The following is a 17128-nucleotide window of genomic DNA, read 5'->3' as shown; positions in this document are numbered from 1 at the left end:
TGATGACATGTTGGATGTAGAAGGTGGGGAAAAGGGAAGGTAAACTGTAAGCTTTCCAGCCAAGGTAGATGAAGAAGACATCTTTAGCTAAGACAGAGAATGTAGGATGAACGGTAGGTTTGGGAGGAATATAGGCATTTTTGATATGAATTCAAGGTGCCTATGACATTTCTGTCAGAAATAAAACAAAGGCAACATCCCTGTCTTGTTCCTGATCTTAGGCGAAAGGCTCCCAGTGCTTGAGAATGATATTTGCTGTGGGCTTTTCGTAGATGGCTTTTAAGATGTTGAGGAATGTTCCCTCTATCCCTACACTCTGAAGAGTTTTGATCAGGAATGGATGCTGTATTTTGTCAAATGCTTTCTCTGCATCTAATGAGAGGATCATATGGTTCTTGGTTTTTCTCTTGCTGATATGATGAATCACATTGATTGTTTTACGAGTGTTGAACCAGCTTTTTGTCCCGGGAATAAATCCTACTTGGTCATGGTGACCAAGTCTTAATGTATTGTTGGATCCTATTGGCTAGTATCTTGTTGAGAATTTTTGCATCCATGTTTATCAGGGATATTGGTCTTTCTTCAGAGAGTTAGAACAAATTATTTTAAGATTTGTGTGGAATCAGAAAATACCCCGAATAGCCAGGGGAATTTTAAAAAAGAAAACCATAGCTGGGGGCATCACAATGCCAGATTTCAGATTGTACTACAAAGCTGTGGTCATCAAGACAGTGTGGTACTGGCACAAAAACAGACACATAGATCAATGGAACAGAATAGAGAACCCAGAAGTGGACCCTCAACTTTATGGTCAACTAATATTCGATAAAGGAGGAAAGACTATCCACTGGAAGAAAGACAATCTCTTCAATAAATGGTTCTGGGAAAATTGGACATCCACATGCAGAAGAATGAAACTAGACCACTCTCTTGCACCATACACAAAGATAAACTCAAAATGGATGAAAGAAAAAAAAAACAAACAAACAAAAAAAAATGGATGAAAGATCTAAATGTGAGACAAGATTCCATCAAAATCCTAGAGGAGAACACAGGCAACACCCTTTTTGAACTCGGCCACAGTAACTTCTTGCAAGATACATCCACGAAGGCAAAAGAAACAAAAGCAAAAATGAACTATTGGGACTTCATCAAGATAAGAAGCTTTTGCACAGCAAAGGATACAGTCATCAAAACTAAAAGACCACCTACAGAATGGGAGAAGATATTTGCAAATGACGTATCAGATAAAGGGCTAGTTTCCAAGATCTATAAAGAACTTATTAAACTCAACACCAAAGAAACAAACAATCCAATCATGAAATGGGAATGAAGAGAAATCTCAGAGGAAGACATAGACATGGCCAACACACACATGAGAAAATGCTCTGCATCACTTGCCATCAGGGAAATACAAATCAAAACCACAATGAGATACCACCTCACACCAGTGAGAATGGGGATAATTAACAAGGCAGGAAACCACAAATGTTGGAGAGGATGAGGAGAAAAGGGAACCCTCCTGCACTGTTGGTGGGAATATGAACTGGTGCAGCCACTCTGGAAAACTGTGTGGAGGTTCCTCAAAGAGTTACAAATAGATCTGCCCTACGACCCAGCAATTGCACTGCTGGGGATTTACCCCAAAGATACAGATGCAGTGAAATGCCGGGACACCTGCACCCCGATCTTTATAGCAGCAATGTCCATAATAGCCAAACTGTGGAAGGAGTTCAGTGTTCATCTTTCGATGATTGGATAAAGAAGATGTGGTTTATGTACAATGGAATATTACTCAGCCATTAGAAATGGCAAATACCCACCATTTGCTTCAACGTGGATGGAACTGGAGGGTATTATGCAGAGTGAAGTAAGTCAATCGGAGAAGGACAAACATTATATGTTCTCATTCATTTGGGGAATATAAATAATAGTGAAAGGGAATAGAAGGGAAGGGAGAAGAAATGGGTAAGAAATATCAGAAAGGGAGACAGAACATAAAGACTCCATATCTGGGAAACAACTAGGGGTGGTGGAAGGGGAGGAGGGCGGGGGGTGGGAGTGAATGGGTGACGGGCACTGAAGGGGGCACTTGACGGGATGAGCACTGGGTGTTATTCTGTATGTTGGCAAATTGAACACCAATAAAAAATAAATTTATTATTAAAAGAAATAAAATGAAGGTAACAGAAGAGATGGTGAGCATGATTTTTGGAGAGGTGAGGTTTTGAGTATCAGAAAGTCATGCCAGGTGGATGGTGAGGCAAGAATATAATGGGCAAAGGGCAGAATCTTCGGGGATCTTTGGACTTAGAGAATATGAGGAAAAAGAATAATTAAAGAGACATAGCATAGTCATGGGGTTAGAGGAGAACCCAAGAGAATGTGGTATAAAGGAATCCAGAGGAGAGGTGATTCCAAAGAGGAGAAAGTCATACCTGTGACAACCTGCTCTAGCAAGTTCAGGCAGGAGGAGGACCAAGAAAAAAAGCATTGTGTTAAGAGTGGGAAGCAAGAAGCTAGAGAATAGTCAGGCTGTACAGGTTGTACTTCTTCAAGAACCCTATGAGACAATATTTCTTCATTTTACATGAGCAACTGGAAGCCAAGAGACATGATTTGACATGTGTAAGTCCCAGCTAGAAAGCATTGGACTACAACACAAATTCAAGGCTAAGTTTTTAATGCCGGTGTTCTCAGCATCAGTGAACATGAGGAGATGGACACTCTGTAGGTTGATTTTCATTTTTTTAAAGATTTTATTTATTTATTTGAGAGGGAGCCAGAGAGAACATGAGTAGAGGGGAGGGGCCAAGGAAGGGGGAGAAGCAGACTCTCCACTGAACATGGAGCCTGATGAGGGGCTGTATCTCAGGACCTGGGATCATGACCTGAGCCAAAGGCAGACTCTTAACACACTGAGCTACCCAGGTGTCACCTGTAGGCTGATTTCCTAAGGATGCTGGAGATAAATAAAAGGATATAGACAAATTTTTATTTTTGATTTATTGATTTTTAAAAAAGATTTTATTTATTTGACAGAGAGAGCACAAGCAGGGGGAGTGGCAGGCAGAGGGAGGGGGAGAAGCTGGCTCCCTACTAAGGAGGGAGCCGAATGTGGAGCTCAATCCCAGGACTCTGGGATCATGACCTGAGCTGAAGGCAGATGCTTAACCAACTGAGCCACCCAGACACCCCAGGACAAATTTTTAAAGAATAGAGGAAGTTTGAAACTCTAGACAGCAGAAAAGGGAAGCAAGGAGGGAAGATTTAAGTGTCACTCTCTGAAGTGCTCATCCAGATTTGAGATGAAACCATTCTAAAGTCATACCTTCTTTTCTTACAAGCTCTGTCATGGACTTCTGAAGGGGTACCATCAGCCCAAAAAAGATTTATTCTCCTTGTTGAGAATCTCTGCAACACCTTGGAAAGTCTCTTAGTGGAAGATATAGTATCATTATGGAATCTGCATCTGAAAATATTTAAAACCCTAATAATAAGTGGCATATGATTTTTATTGTTTTTTTTATTATTTTTGTTATTTTTTATTTCCAAATATTTATGTACTCTAGCTCACTCAGTCCCTACAGAACTCAGTACATGGTTGAGGAGATTGATCTTGTTTATTAGGCTCAGGTACATATGAGGATCTGAGGCTTGGAACAAGTTAAGGGTAAACTTGCAACAGTTCACACAACTGGAAAGTGGCAGAGCTGGGATTTGGATCCTCATTTCCTGACTCGAGGTCAGAATTATCCCATGGCAGTAGAGTAAGGTGAGAGGAAGTGTTGGTTGACAACTCAGCTTAGTGGTAATAGGGGAGCTGAATTCTACTGGGAGCCCAGGGACTGTGAGATGCTTCTTTCCCCAGGGTATTTACACTATGAGGAGAAAGAGAAGGGCCTGTTGAATGAGTTGTACCTAGATCTGTCAGATTTGGGACAGCAGGATATCAGACCTCTCTGGAGTTTGAGACTTCAAGTATTACTAGTGAGAGAGGAAACTTCCTGTTAGTTTGTAGTTTCTCACCAGCCCTGCTGGAGGCGCCCTGCCCACTGATTGGGTGTTCGTGCACAGAGTAGCCCCAAGTCTAGGGGTTGTCTGGTTGAAGCAAAAATGCTTTTTCTCCTGTGGGCTAGAAACTGGAAATGAGGACAGCCACATGGAATGAATGCTAGGAATATAGATTCTGTGCTGACCCTAATACCAAGGTAGCAGCTAATAAACCCTTTGTATTTGAGATTTGGATTTGAGAGGATGAGTTTTAGAGTCAAGCCTAGATGTGTCTGCGGAGTCCTGAAGTAATCAGTGCTTTCAAAAATAATTGGCTTAGACCTGAATTAGATATTTCCCTTGTGCTTTGTCCACATTGTTACACTGGGGTAGGATGCAGTAACAGAAGTGGATGTGACAGCCAGACTCAGTGGGCACAGCTGCCCTTGTGCACCAAGTTGTCGGGTTTCTGAGCTTAGACTCTGGTTCGTTTTGGCGTGGAAAGACCATGTAAATGGAGTCATGAGACCTTTCCTCAAAGTCCCTGCTTGTGGGGAGGCTATTCATCATAGTACAGAGCCTGCAGAGGCCAACTGAAAGTGAAACCAAGACTCCATAGGAAGGAAAAGTGCCGAGTAGTTCCTGGCAGATAGTAGCTGTCTATAATGGTTTTCTGTCTGCTTCCCAAATAATCCTCATTTAGGGAGGAATTCCAAATGTGATTGGTGAATAGGAATTTCATATTTTCCATGAGCCATTCATATTGAATAAACTTTGATTCTCTTCTTAACATGTGCTTTATGGTATAAAGGTAGGCTGTAGACTACACACCTCATTTAGGGCAACTTGTGTATGTGTTGTGTATTGTACCTAGCTGTTTTGATACTGATTTTGAATTTTGTGCTCAACTAAAGCTTGTAATGAATGCTTGGTATGTAAGGCTCATGCACATGCTTTTCACATGTTGTCTCCTTTAATTTTTGTGACAACCCCATGCCATCATTAACCTCATTTTTCGGGTAAAGAAGCTGACACACACACACACACACACACACACACACACACACACACACAAAACAAAAAGGAAAAAAAAAAAGAAGCTGAGACACAGAGAGATTGAGCAGCTTGCCAAGCTGTACACTGGGTGGTGGTAGAGTTGGAAGTTTCTAGGATATCAGTAACCTTAATTCATAATAATTTTTATCTCACAAGCTTAAATATAACAAACTTGTGTTTCCTGATTATGCTTTTTTTTTTTTTAACTGAGACTGAGATCTAGAAAGATTAAAATATTGCCATCAGCTGTAGCTGTAGTTAATCTTCAGTTTCAGGACTGAAGATTTGTTTCTTACCTTTTTGGTAATATTGAATTCATTGTAAGGGTTGAAAACAATGCATTCTTCTTCCAAAGTTTTAGAATTCTATATGTCTATAAACCTAGTATCTTAAATTTGTGATGTTGAATGTTGTGTCCCCTTGATGGACTAGAGCAAATGATTCTTGGTTCTGCCTGCTTATACTTAAAAATAATTTAGTATAAATGTGTGTTTTTGACAGAACCTTAAAGTATTATGAATTGTCCAGTATCTGCGAAGGGTGTCTTTGTGTATGAACCTGTTTATTTTTAAAATGTGACTCAGCTCAATGAATAGCCTGGAAAGTGCTTATTGTATTTTCATAGACATGTAAATTGTGTGTTTATTGGGGATTAGTTATAAATAGATGTAAGGGACACATTATCAAATTTTTGTAATTTACTGATGACCTGAAGCAATATTCATGAGCCTCATCATTGCTATTTTTGGAGTCACCTTTATAGCATCATCCTTAGCCTTCTTGCTGGGTCATTTCTTCACAAGTTTTTTCTAATCATTTTACCTGTAGTGCTTTTTCCCTTTTATTTTCTAGACTCCTTCAAGTTTAGTTAATATTTATAATATATATATAATTATAAAACATACTTTAAACAATGATTAATATTTATAGGTGCATAAAATTGTATGTTCATCACATGGCCGAAGGGAGAATTCATCTTTGCAGTGCTGGTGGAATATGTAAACCTGTTTTGTTTTTGTGCATGTGTGTGTGTGTGTGTGTGTGCGTGAGTGTGTGTGTGTATGCCTTACTAATGATGACATGCAGCAGACTTTTGATGTAAATCTGTGAATGTGAACCTGAATACTAATGACCTTTCACCCCTGTTGTCAGCTTGCCCAAGTGCAAATAAATGATTCCATCCTTCCACACGTACTGATCAGTTACCTTATTCCATGCCAAGCACTCTGCTGGTTACAAGATGAGAAGTGAATGAATGGTAGTTGATGGTCCATAGCATATGGTCATTTATTTCTGTAGAATCATACACCTGGAAAATTCTTTTTAATAATTTTGTGCCTGTTACTATCAAAAACATTTACGTTCCTCTTTGAGTCTTACTCTTTTATATTGTTATATCTGTCTTTTCTACTAATAAATAACACTTTCCATCTCTTTTTATTTTCTGTCCATATCTCTTTACTAATCAGTCATCAACTTATTCATCATTTATTCAGTTTATCCATTAAATCATCCAATTCATTTGTTAAATGTATACCATGTACTGAGAATCATGCAAATTATTAAGGATCCTGAGTTATCAGGTATGAAATCTGCTCCTGAAGCCAAAAAGGAGAGAAAAGACAAGACTTTATTGCTGGGTTGGTCCCACGTTCTCTCTTTTAATTTTAATTCTCTTTAAAATTTTACCTTGTCTTCATTATATTCTACCTCAGTGCTTAAAATATAGTAAGTACACAATATTTTATGAAGTTAATAGGAATTTAAATGTCATATAATTCCTAGTCCATTATCTTTTCATTTATTTCCAATTTCTCCTTCCTTTTATTCTGTTCTTTGTTGATCTTTCCTCTGTGTGCATATGTGTTTTCATTACCTGTCTTCTCTCTTCTGCTTCCTTTACTCTAAATGCCACTTCCTGTTTTCTTCTTACTCAACCCATTAATGTGCCCATTGTAGACACTCCAGCCTTTGCCCCCACCTCCATTGTTTAACTGAAATTATCCACCCTTTTTGACTTTCTTTTCCTTTTGCATTGAATTCTTCTTTGTCCCAGAGCATCTTATTTTCCCCTTTGCTTCTCCGGCCCACCTCTGAGGGCCTCTGAGGGTCTGCTGGTGTTCGTTACTTCTGTGCAAGTGTTTATGAAGTGGAAGAGACTCTGGTTGTGACACATCATCTGGGTTCTGAGAAGGAAGCAGAGATGGGCAGAGATGATGATGAAACTTGACTCATTCCCACTTTTTGACTTTCTCCTCAAGAAAGATGTGGCTAGTGCTCCATGACAGGACTGTGTGAGATTGGAGGAGACAAGTGGTAGGAAGTAAGACACATTTGATTTCACCTTGTTCACTTTGCCCAGGGACAGCTGTCAGCAGCTGCTCATCACGGTAATGGAGAGCACTTACCTTTACCTTACTACTTAACAGAAACAATCTTATTTATTAAAAGAGAAAAAAATCTGTAGCACTTTGATCAGATGACAAATTTTTGTTAAAAGTTAGAAAGTCTTATAATAACCTCAGGGAATGTTGATAACCTGAAAGAATTGTAATAACTTGGATATTTTAAGTTTTTAGTTCCTAATTGTAATGTTTGTTTTGGACCGAGTCCAATCTGTGTCTGTGGTTCCAAGTTCATTTTAAGTCAAATCACCCTGGCCATGCCTTCTGTACTTAACTATTCTACTCAAGGTACCATGAAAGCTATTAAAAACAGAAACCAAGATTGACCTAGTAATCTTTCCATGTCTCTATGTATTTGGGGAGAGAAGGTAGGACACAGGTCTGAAAATCATGAGATTGGATGTGTTATGGAAAGGTAAAATATACAATATAGGTTGTGTGTGGAAATTACTTTTAACATGGTTAATTAGGAATATTCACACTGGGGAAACATACAGACATAGATAATCTGATGTCAGGTCAAGCATTCAGCTTTTGATTTTGGGAATTGTGAATAAGAGACTCTTGGCTTGTTTTAAAATGTAGTCAGGTGTTAAGAGGAATTAATTATGAATCACATTCAGAGAAAGGGAATGTCACTGTGGGCTGGTGGTAGAAAAGGTGGGATCTTATCTGGTTTTGTAGTCTGGATGAACTTCATTTTGCTCACTGTTGAATCTTGGGCAGCTAGAACAGTACCTGACACATGTTTGATGAATTAATATTTGACAGATGAGTAATTTGTGAGGAGAAAAGGAGGAATATTTCTGTCAGATGAGACCTCTGCCTCAGAATGAATTTGGTTACTTGCAGATGATAGTCTGGCGTCTGTTCTGATGCAGGTGAATACTCCACAATTAATGTGGGGAAGTGAGGTAGGGCTTACTGTGGATATTTAGGTATTTATGCCTTACCTACTTGTTCTGGAATCTAGACTTGATCTGATGGCTTATTCTTAAATGGGGATGGAAGAGAATTTAGATAATCCAAGTGATTTGGAAAATAAAAGGAACAAGTGATGATGTTCAGAATTATGGTTGTGTGTGCTTCCCTTAATAAATGTGGGTGTATAAAATTCAAGACTGTGTTGAAGGACAAGAGACTAGTCTGAAGTTTGAAGAAGTTATGCACATTGACCTATTGAATTTGGGAAATGACAGAGAGGAGGTCAAAGAAAATTTCAAAATTCTAATACTTGGCAATTAGAAACAGTGACTCCTTTGGCTGAAAGGGGAGAATGTGGACGAGAAGCCAGAGAGACTGTGATAAGCCCACTCATGTGACTTGGCATATTGATTGGTTTATATTCTTCAAATGTATTTATTTTGTTGTCCTTTGTAGGACATGTGTGTGTTCATAAAGTATGTTCTAGTTTTCTTAATTCAGAGCTTTTAAGGACATTGTAACAAGAAACAAAATCCTACATGACTTGTGTGTGTGTGTGTGTGTGTGTGTGTGTGTGTGTGTATTACATGCTGTTTCCAACCTGCTTTTCTATGAGGTTTATTTAAATTTTATCTTGAAAAAGTAGAACCTGCATTGAGTAGCATCCATTCCCCCTTGTACCTTCCATTATGCATTAGCAATTAACTCAGCTTCTCTCAGGTTGATGAATTTGAACTTGATCAATTATCTGATAGTAATTACCAGCACAGAGTGATGATTATTGCTGAAGTAACATTCTTATTTCATTTCTCTATGTATTTCAGGCCCTCCTCAAAGATGCACATTTGTTTGACTGCAGAATATGACTTGCTTTTTTTGGCTTCTGGCACCGAGGTCAAACTATTTTAGATTTCTTAAGTAGAGGAGTATTGAGAAAAAAATCCTCTGGTATTTTAAACTCTCTGGACATGGCCTTCTGGCCTTTAGGAGAAGGAAGAAATGGGGCCCAGTCTTTTCTCCTTGTAACAGGCTCAAACTCTGATTTTTGTGTTTCTTGACAATTTTCTTTTTATCAAGTCCTGGCAGGGCTGACCTGAATTTTTTTCTCTCTCTTGGAGTCTGTGAGCTTCCCCATCAGGAAGGTGCCTCTCTGCTGCTTTGATTCTTTAGCATTCAAAGCATCTTTAGAACAGACGTGTATAGACTGAAGGGCTAGCCTTTGCTCTTCTGGTTCTTTGAGCTCTTTGGAGGTAATTGAGAGAGAAGGTATGTGTTTGCTTGGACTGCAATAGTAAAATACCATAGACTGAGTGGATTAAACAATAGAAATTTGTTTTCTCAGAATTCTTGGGGTCAGAAATCTGAGGTCCATGTATCAGCAGGGTTTGTTTCTTCTGAGGGCCCCTTTCCTTGGTTTGTGGGTGATTGTCTTCTCTCTGTGCCTCTACATCATCTTCTCTGTGTGTGTGTGTCCCAACTTTTTATAAGAATATTAGTTGTATTGGCTTAGGGTCTACACTGATGACCTAATTTTAACTCAGTTACCTCTTTTAAAGACCTTATTTCTAAAAAAGTCAAATTCTGAGATAGGGTTATGGATTTTGGGGGGACACAAAATTTAGCATCTAATAGACAACTAGGACATTTGAAAAGCTTAAAAAATGATTAGGGAGAACCAAATGAAAGGCAAAATAGAGAAGAGGAAAGTAAAGATTTATTTTTGCAAGGAAAAACAGGAGCTTTTATGTATGCAGTGTGTTAGAATTGACAGTACATATGTTAATTTCATCTCCATATCCTCCCACTGTAACACAAGGTGCAAGGTGCTGTCCTTGATCTCAGATACCTCATCAAGGCTCAGAGAAGTCTCCTGTCCTGCCCAAGGTCTCAGAGCTCAAGAGTGACTGAGCCTGGACCTGAATCCAGCCCTTCTCAATCTGTCTGGTATTCTTTTCATCGCCCACACAGGGAGCAAAAAGACCGTAAACCCCCTTGGGCAAATTTCATAGCCTTTTTGGTGGTGTTTTGTTTTGGAAACTTTTGGGGTTTAGAGGCATCATCTTCCTTTCAGCCAGTTGTGTTCTTAATAGCTTTAACATTGGTAGTGCAGAAAAGAAGCATGGGCAGCAAACTATAACTCTTTTGAGAAATAAATATAAGCATGTTTTTTCGAAGGTCATCATTTTATTATAAAAGATTTCAAGCATGAAAAAGAGCAGAGAGTGTGGTATCGTGAACTCTTGTATTCTTATTGCTCAGGCTCAACAATTATGAAGATGTTACTAAAATTGCTCCATCTATCCCTTCTTTGCTCTTAAAGCAAATCTCAGATAGGTTCCTTTCACTCTTTTCAGTATGTACCTTAAAAAAATAGAGACATTTTCTGACCTAATCTTAATGTCACTCAGAGTTTCCTGATTGCCTCAAAAATGCCCTTGTGCAGTTTGTTTATTCAAATCAGAATCCAAACTTGCCATGCATTCAATATGCTGGATTATATTCGACTGTATTTTCTTGCCTTTTTTCTTGTCTGTTGTGCTCAGAGGTATTTTGTTTCCCCAGCTCTGCAGAGAGGGAATGCTATGATTTGGTTCATTTTGATGTATACTTTGTAGTAATGTTCCTTGGAAGTTTCAGAGCTCCTCACTGGACAGAGCATATAACAGCTTTTAAAAACAGAAACAAAAACAGTTCTGCCTTAGTTTTGAATGTATTTCTGTGGTCTTAAAGAATCATCCAAATAATGATTTCTTTCTGTGTACTAATTAACACCACGTTATTTTTTAAGAGGCTAAAACTTTTCAAGAAAAGCGTCAAGAATAAGTAAACATAACAAACATGAAAAAGTTATAATGCATCTCTACAGAATGCATTGGTATACATGAGTACTACTTAAGGAACTTATTTCATTAACATTGACTCATTACATTTTGTCCACATGGAACATTGTTTTTATAGATTATTTTCCAACCATAACTCATGAATACCAAGCTGCTAAAACAAGTTGGTAAACACTTGCTTTTGTCGAACGTTATTTTTAAAGTCAACAGGAATGCTGCTAATGTGAGTTAGCAAAGATTCTGAATGCAATTGTTTGTTGCCAGCTTTTAAATATGACAGTCTTATATTTTGCTAACTCTTTGTCTCTTCCAATAGGTATAAATGATCAAGGACTGTACAGAGTTGTGGGGGTGAGTTCAAAGGTCCAGAGACTTCTGAGTATGTTGCTGGGTATGCCTCTTTTCTAATCATTTTCCGTGCATTATTTGTTTATGTTCATTGACTTTACAACTTAATATTTCATAGTAATGTACAGTACTTGTAAATCCATTCTGTTCATCTACTGCCTAGATGAGCTTTCTCCTAACAGAGATAGTTGATGCAGAGAAGTAGATTAGTGTTTGCCTTAGCACACAGATTATCCACTCCCTCTTTACTTAATAAGAAATGAGGGGAGACAAAAAAGAATGTGCAGGCTCATGGGCGAATGTCTTCTTGCGCTTGCTTCTCACAGGAAAGTAGCAGCCAGGCCTCTGTGATTTGCATGGCTTCCAAATTGCCTGTCCAGAGTCTTGACAGTACATTTGGTTGGACAAGACCACTGGGACTCACTCATTTTTATGTTGCTTCCAAAACTGTCACTTGACAGCAAGGATCTGATTCTCCAGGATTCATTGGTATTCACAGTGGCTTGTTTGTAGTTTGCACCAGGCTCTTCTCCAGAACCATGCATGCTCCATCTGTGCTGATAACACAGTGTTCTTTGGCATCGCAGACTGGAGGAAGTCAGAAAGTGAATTCATTTCATTACCCTAGACATTACATGAATGACAAAGCGCTTTTACATTACACACTGCTCTCAGGTTAGTGCCACCTGTAAGGCACCTCACTTCTCTCCCCGCCACAAAGCAGGCTGCCTCATGAGGAGTGATGATAACTCATCAGGCTTGCAGGCCTATATGTCAAACCAATCTGTCATTTTGACCTTGCTAAATATTAATTAACTTGATATCTCACTTTAATTAATCAATATTAACAATGCCCTCAGGTATGCTGTTAATGCATTTAAACCTGCCTACATGTTAAAGTGTGGTGGGAAGAACTCATTTTTAGGAAGCATAAACCAAGATGAATAAAATCAACTGACGTGCTGCAGGTAGGATTGCTTGTTTGGCTGTATTTGAATTAAGGATTTAATAAGCAGTAACCTTTTTTTAGAGATTAACCGCAGGAAAATTTGCCCGTCATCAGTTGGAGAGCTGTCTTAGAATACATTCGCTTTCATGAGATGTTTTCATTTTCAGCCTCTCTGGTTTAACTTGGGTGTGCAATTTTGGCAGTCAGATTTTCCTTTTTACCATTAGTGGTCTCCAAATTAAATAGACTCAGGTTGCCAGTGGTTCAGTAGCAGCTGGAAGAGTTTAATGGGACTACAGCATCTGCTTTTAGTTAATTTTAAAATTAGAAACACTTCTCTCATTTCCAAGATGGTGTAATAATGATTAGAATTGGAAGACGCTATTGGTATCAAAAGGGGATATTTTGGCTGAAAGGCACACTTTGGCAGTAAATTGGTCATAAGGATCTTAGCGTTATTTTTATTATCTTCTTGTTCATGTTCAAGGGAAGTTCAAAAAAGGGTGTCTCTGGCCACACTGAAGTGTTAAGCTGTCTCAAAAGTTGTTTTTAATCTCATAAAATCCCACTTGATCTGCATCCCTGAACTAAAATGGTAGTTTCCTCTGCTCATGGGAAATGTCTCAAGATAATCTGAACTGGCAAGGTGTTTTAAAATACCTAAGCCCTCAAAAATTCATGACTTAGAAGACGGTTTTCACTTTCCATGAGACTCCGAGCAGAGAAGTTGGGGATACGAGTGTGACAAAACCTGATTTCAGTTGTTGCCAAAAGAAATGCTGTGTTTTCCCAAGAAGTATTTCTTCAGGAAGTTGAAGAATTGATGAAAGGGAAATATACTGGTTTGTTATTTCCTTATTAAGGGGGTGGGTGCTATACAGTAGAAATGATTTTACTTAATCCACAAATAATTCCTAGGATGAATTTAAGATTGCTAATCACAAACTTTGGGTTTTTTTGGATTAATACCACTTTCTTGTTACTTTGTTACTCAGACTCTTAACAAAATAGATTTGTTCACTGTATCCTAATTTAAAATTCCCTTAATATACCTCTTTCCATTAAAGAAAAAAAAAAGATATCTCATTCCATCTATCCTGATTCATGAAGCATTCAAAACAAATAATTTATACCTCTTCCAAAAAAAGGATTTTAGAGTTTCTGTGTATTTGTATATACCCTCTCCCCTGGACATTTTTGTTTCCATTTTTTCTCACTTCCCTATGTTGTTGTTCTAGGGTTCTATATCTTTATTTACTCATGAGAGACACAGAGACATAGGTAGAGGGAGAAGCAGGCTCCCTGTAAGGAGCCTGATGCGGGACTTGATCCCAGGACTCCTGAGCCCAAGGCAGACGCTCAACCACTGAGCCATATGAGCATCCCTAGAGTTCTATATCTTAAAGAGAAAAAAAAAAATTGGATGAATCTGCTGGATTTTTAGCTTTGTTCTTTTATTTTTTAAGGATTTTATTTATTTACTTGAGAGAGAGAGATAGCAAGAGAGAGAACATGAGCAGTGGGGAGAGGGAGAAGCAGGCTCCCCACTGAGCCCAGAGCCCAATGTGGGACTGGATCCCAGGACCCTGGGATCATGACCTGAGCTGAGGTCAGATGGTTAACCAACTGAACCACCCAGGTGCCCTAGCTTTACTCTTTTAAACCAATCCATGTTTTCTCCCCTCTAGAGGAGTGAGTTCTGATGGTTTTGCCCATTGTACTAGGCAGTTATTTTTTTAAGTTACCATTTCTTTAGGTAATGTTTATTTCAAATTTCAATTCTTCAAAGTACAGTTTGTGTATAATCCTTTTTTTCTTTGTAGAGATGAGAAATAATCTAAGCATTTAATATCTGAGGGAAAATTCCAAGGCATTTAATATTTTTTGACCAGAACTTCCATTTACTTGATTTCTTTAGTTCTTGAGGGTTGTTTACTTGGATGTTTTTCTATTATTGCCATTTTTATGTAACATATTTGTATAATGTTTGTTTGAAATGTCTTAAGTATTTGAGTACACTGTGTAAATGTGATAATTTCTAAAGAAAAGATGCACGCTTAGTATCTTGCATGTCTTTTTCTTTCCCCATCTCATTTTTTGGTGTGTTTTCACCCCTTGTATTTAAGATTAAAGTAAAAATACTTATTTCCATTCTTCCCCCCTTCCATCTTCTCCCTTTTCCTCTGCCAACAAGAAATACTAATGCCAGTTGACCAAAGAAAGTTCTCTAAATAGACGTGTCATCCCTACTCCTCCAGGTCAGGTCATGGTGATGGGAGTTGTCTTCTTAGTTGCCTTCCATCCTGGATGCAGAAGGTAGAGGTCTGCTAGCTTTTCCTGGACCGAGCTTCTTAAGTTTTTTTTTTTTTTTTTTTAAAGCCCCAGTGAGCAATTGTCTTCGTTCTCTTTTCAGGTGTTTTTCTTTCCTTCCCCTTTTGCTCTAACAGAGGGCATGCATTGACACATAGTTTTGTAAAAGTTGTTTATTTGTTTAAATAGAGACTTGGAGCACTTGGGGAAGGAAGGGAGAAATATCAGATGAGGTGTCTTTGGGTGAGTCATGGATTTTTAGTAAGTGGGGTGAGAATGTAACAGATTAATGACAACAATTATTGGTAGGTTAGAACTAAAATGAGTTAGACTCGTCGGTATTCTTCTTCTCCCTCCCCACCAAGAATGAAAACATCAGAGCAGGGAGGGGGAATTGTGAGAAAATGTGGTAGTAGCTTCTGTGTGTTGGTGAATTTGGTAGTTATTTCCAAATTTAACTTGTAAAACAGGCTGGGTGATTTTATTTTTAGACAGAAACATAGAAAACAAGAAATAAAACTGAGTTAGCAGTTTAACTTTAAAAAATAATTACCTTGTTTATTTGCAGGACAGCTTTTTAAATATAGATGGGGGGAAAAGTAATGTAGGTGAAAAAATTCTGATTTTGGATTATAAAGTATATTCTCAAAATGCATTCGATCAGTGTGCTCTGGCACGTATTTTTAGTCAATATTCAGAAGGGTGTCAGCACTTTGTGTTTAGGTGGGGCTGAAAATGTCCAGTTTCAAAAAAAAGAACACTGGTTACATAATTATGAAACATTAACCCAAATAAAAAGTCAGCTGTTTGTATCTGTGCTTGTTAGAGTGTTAACTAATTTGTAAGGGTGTTGTCCCTTGGTCAGAAAGGAAGCAAAATTCCTTCCTCATTTACAGTAGAACCTATATTCTGATTGAACTCAGATATGTTTTTAAGTTTGAATCCCAAATAAGTTGTTAGCAAATTTACCTGGTCCCAGTGCATCCACTGATTGTAAAGAACTGCTAGGGATGATTGAGTTATTTGAAAACAGTGAAAAATTTAATAGAGGATTAGTACCATAGGCGCTATGTAGTCATTAGCTTCTGATATGACAGCTACTTTTTATTTCATGAATTCAAAGGATGGCTTATTTTTTTCCATAGAACGAATATTATTCTCAAAATATAGACTGATTATTTGGTAGAAAGGTGAAAATAAAAGATTTCCTTCAGAAGCCTCCTCATTTTAAAATGCTGATTTGCCAGTAGCAAGTTGATTGAAAATGTTATCTGACTTGTATGTTAAAATGAGATTTAAATAATTGATTTAATGAGAGAGAGAATATTCAGTTACTGAAGTAATTGGTTGGCAAAGCCTTTAGAACAGAATTATTTAGTCCTAGTTATAAAGGATTGCACCTTTAATCAGGGTGCTTAATTTGATTTCTTGAATGTATCTGTGGCTTGTCTGACAAGCTCAGTAACAAATGAGTTCTGAATTGTAGGAACTGATCAAAATGTAATCAGTGTCAATTGCCATTGTTGTAGTTTATTGCATGTTGCTGTCAGTTGCTGTAATCAAGAACTGTTGAAGTGCTTTAAAAAGTCTCCAGACTTTTGAGTAATTGACTTCATATGTATGATGTTATGGCTGTGGAACATCACTTCCTGTTTTTCCTTTATTTTCAGAAAGTTTGAGAATAACATTGAGTTGCCATCTCTCCTTCCTCATGCCCAAGCCCAAAGCTTTTTAAGTGGCGTGCCTGACTGCATGCAGTGGTCCTGTGCTGACAGGCTTTTCTTTTTAGTGCCTTTCAAGAGAAAATACTAACAAGATGTTTCCTCCCCTGTATAGACAAATACAGTGTAAGGGAGGGGAAAAGTCTGAAATGACTAGTTGTCTTGGGTCTTAGTTGAAACATCATTCTGGAGTGAGGGAGAAATAAAATCTCTTCCAGGAATGTCTGAGTTTTTTTTTTTTTTCCTTTGGATGATGAGAGTACAGAAAACCAGGCAGGTTTCTATTGATTGTTTAATATCCTTCATCATAACCCATATGCTCCCTTTGAGTAGGAACCACATCTGCACACTTATACTTTTAGTGACTGAGCAGTGGTAATTACCTACTCATTTAAACAACTTATGGGAATCTGAACACATTCCTGATTTGCTTTGCTGCTCTTCAGGGTTCTGTGAGAGCTTCTACATGATCTTTATTGTACAGGTGAAAACCTGAAGTTCAGACAGATTTGGGATGGACTTGTTTTGGGTGGTGTAGCTGCTCAGGGTGGTGGTGGAAATCTAAGCCCAGGTTTGTGATAA

The 17128-nt window shown here is 38.1% G+C and overlaps 1 protein-coding gene across 3 annotated transcripts in view; it reads left to right on the top strand.

Annotated features, from left to right (window-relative positions):
* The window catches only part of ARHGAP10 (Rho GTPase activating protein 10), a 316242-nt gene that overhangs the window by 180412 nt on the left and 118702 nt on the right, over nucleotides 1-17128 (top strand). For all 3 annotated transcript variants that reach the window (XM_041739031.1, XM_041739029.1, XM_041739030.1), the window contains exon 14: nucleotides 11535-11609. In XM_041739031.1, the coding sequence (XP_041594965.1) occupies nucleotides 11535-11609 (75 nt within the window). The remainder of the gene's footprint in view (nucleotides 1-11534; nucleotides 11610-17128) is intronic.

Source organism: Vulpes lagopus, chromosome 23, assembly GCF_018345385.1.
Source record: "Vulpes lagopus strain Blue_001 chromosome 23, ASM1834538v1, whole genome shotgun sequence".
NCBI classification, from domain to species: domain Eukaryota; kingdom Metazoa; phylum Chordata; class Mammalia; order Carnivora; family Canidae; genus Vulpes; species Vulpes lagopus.
The sequence above is the reverse complement of the archived record's forward strand: the minus strand, read 5'-3'. Positions and strand labels throughout refer to the sequence as shown.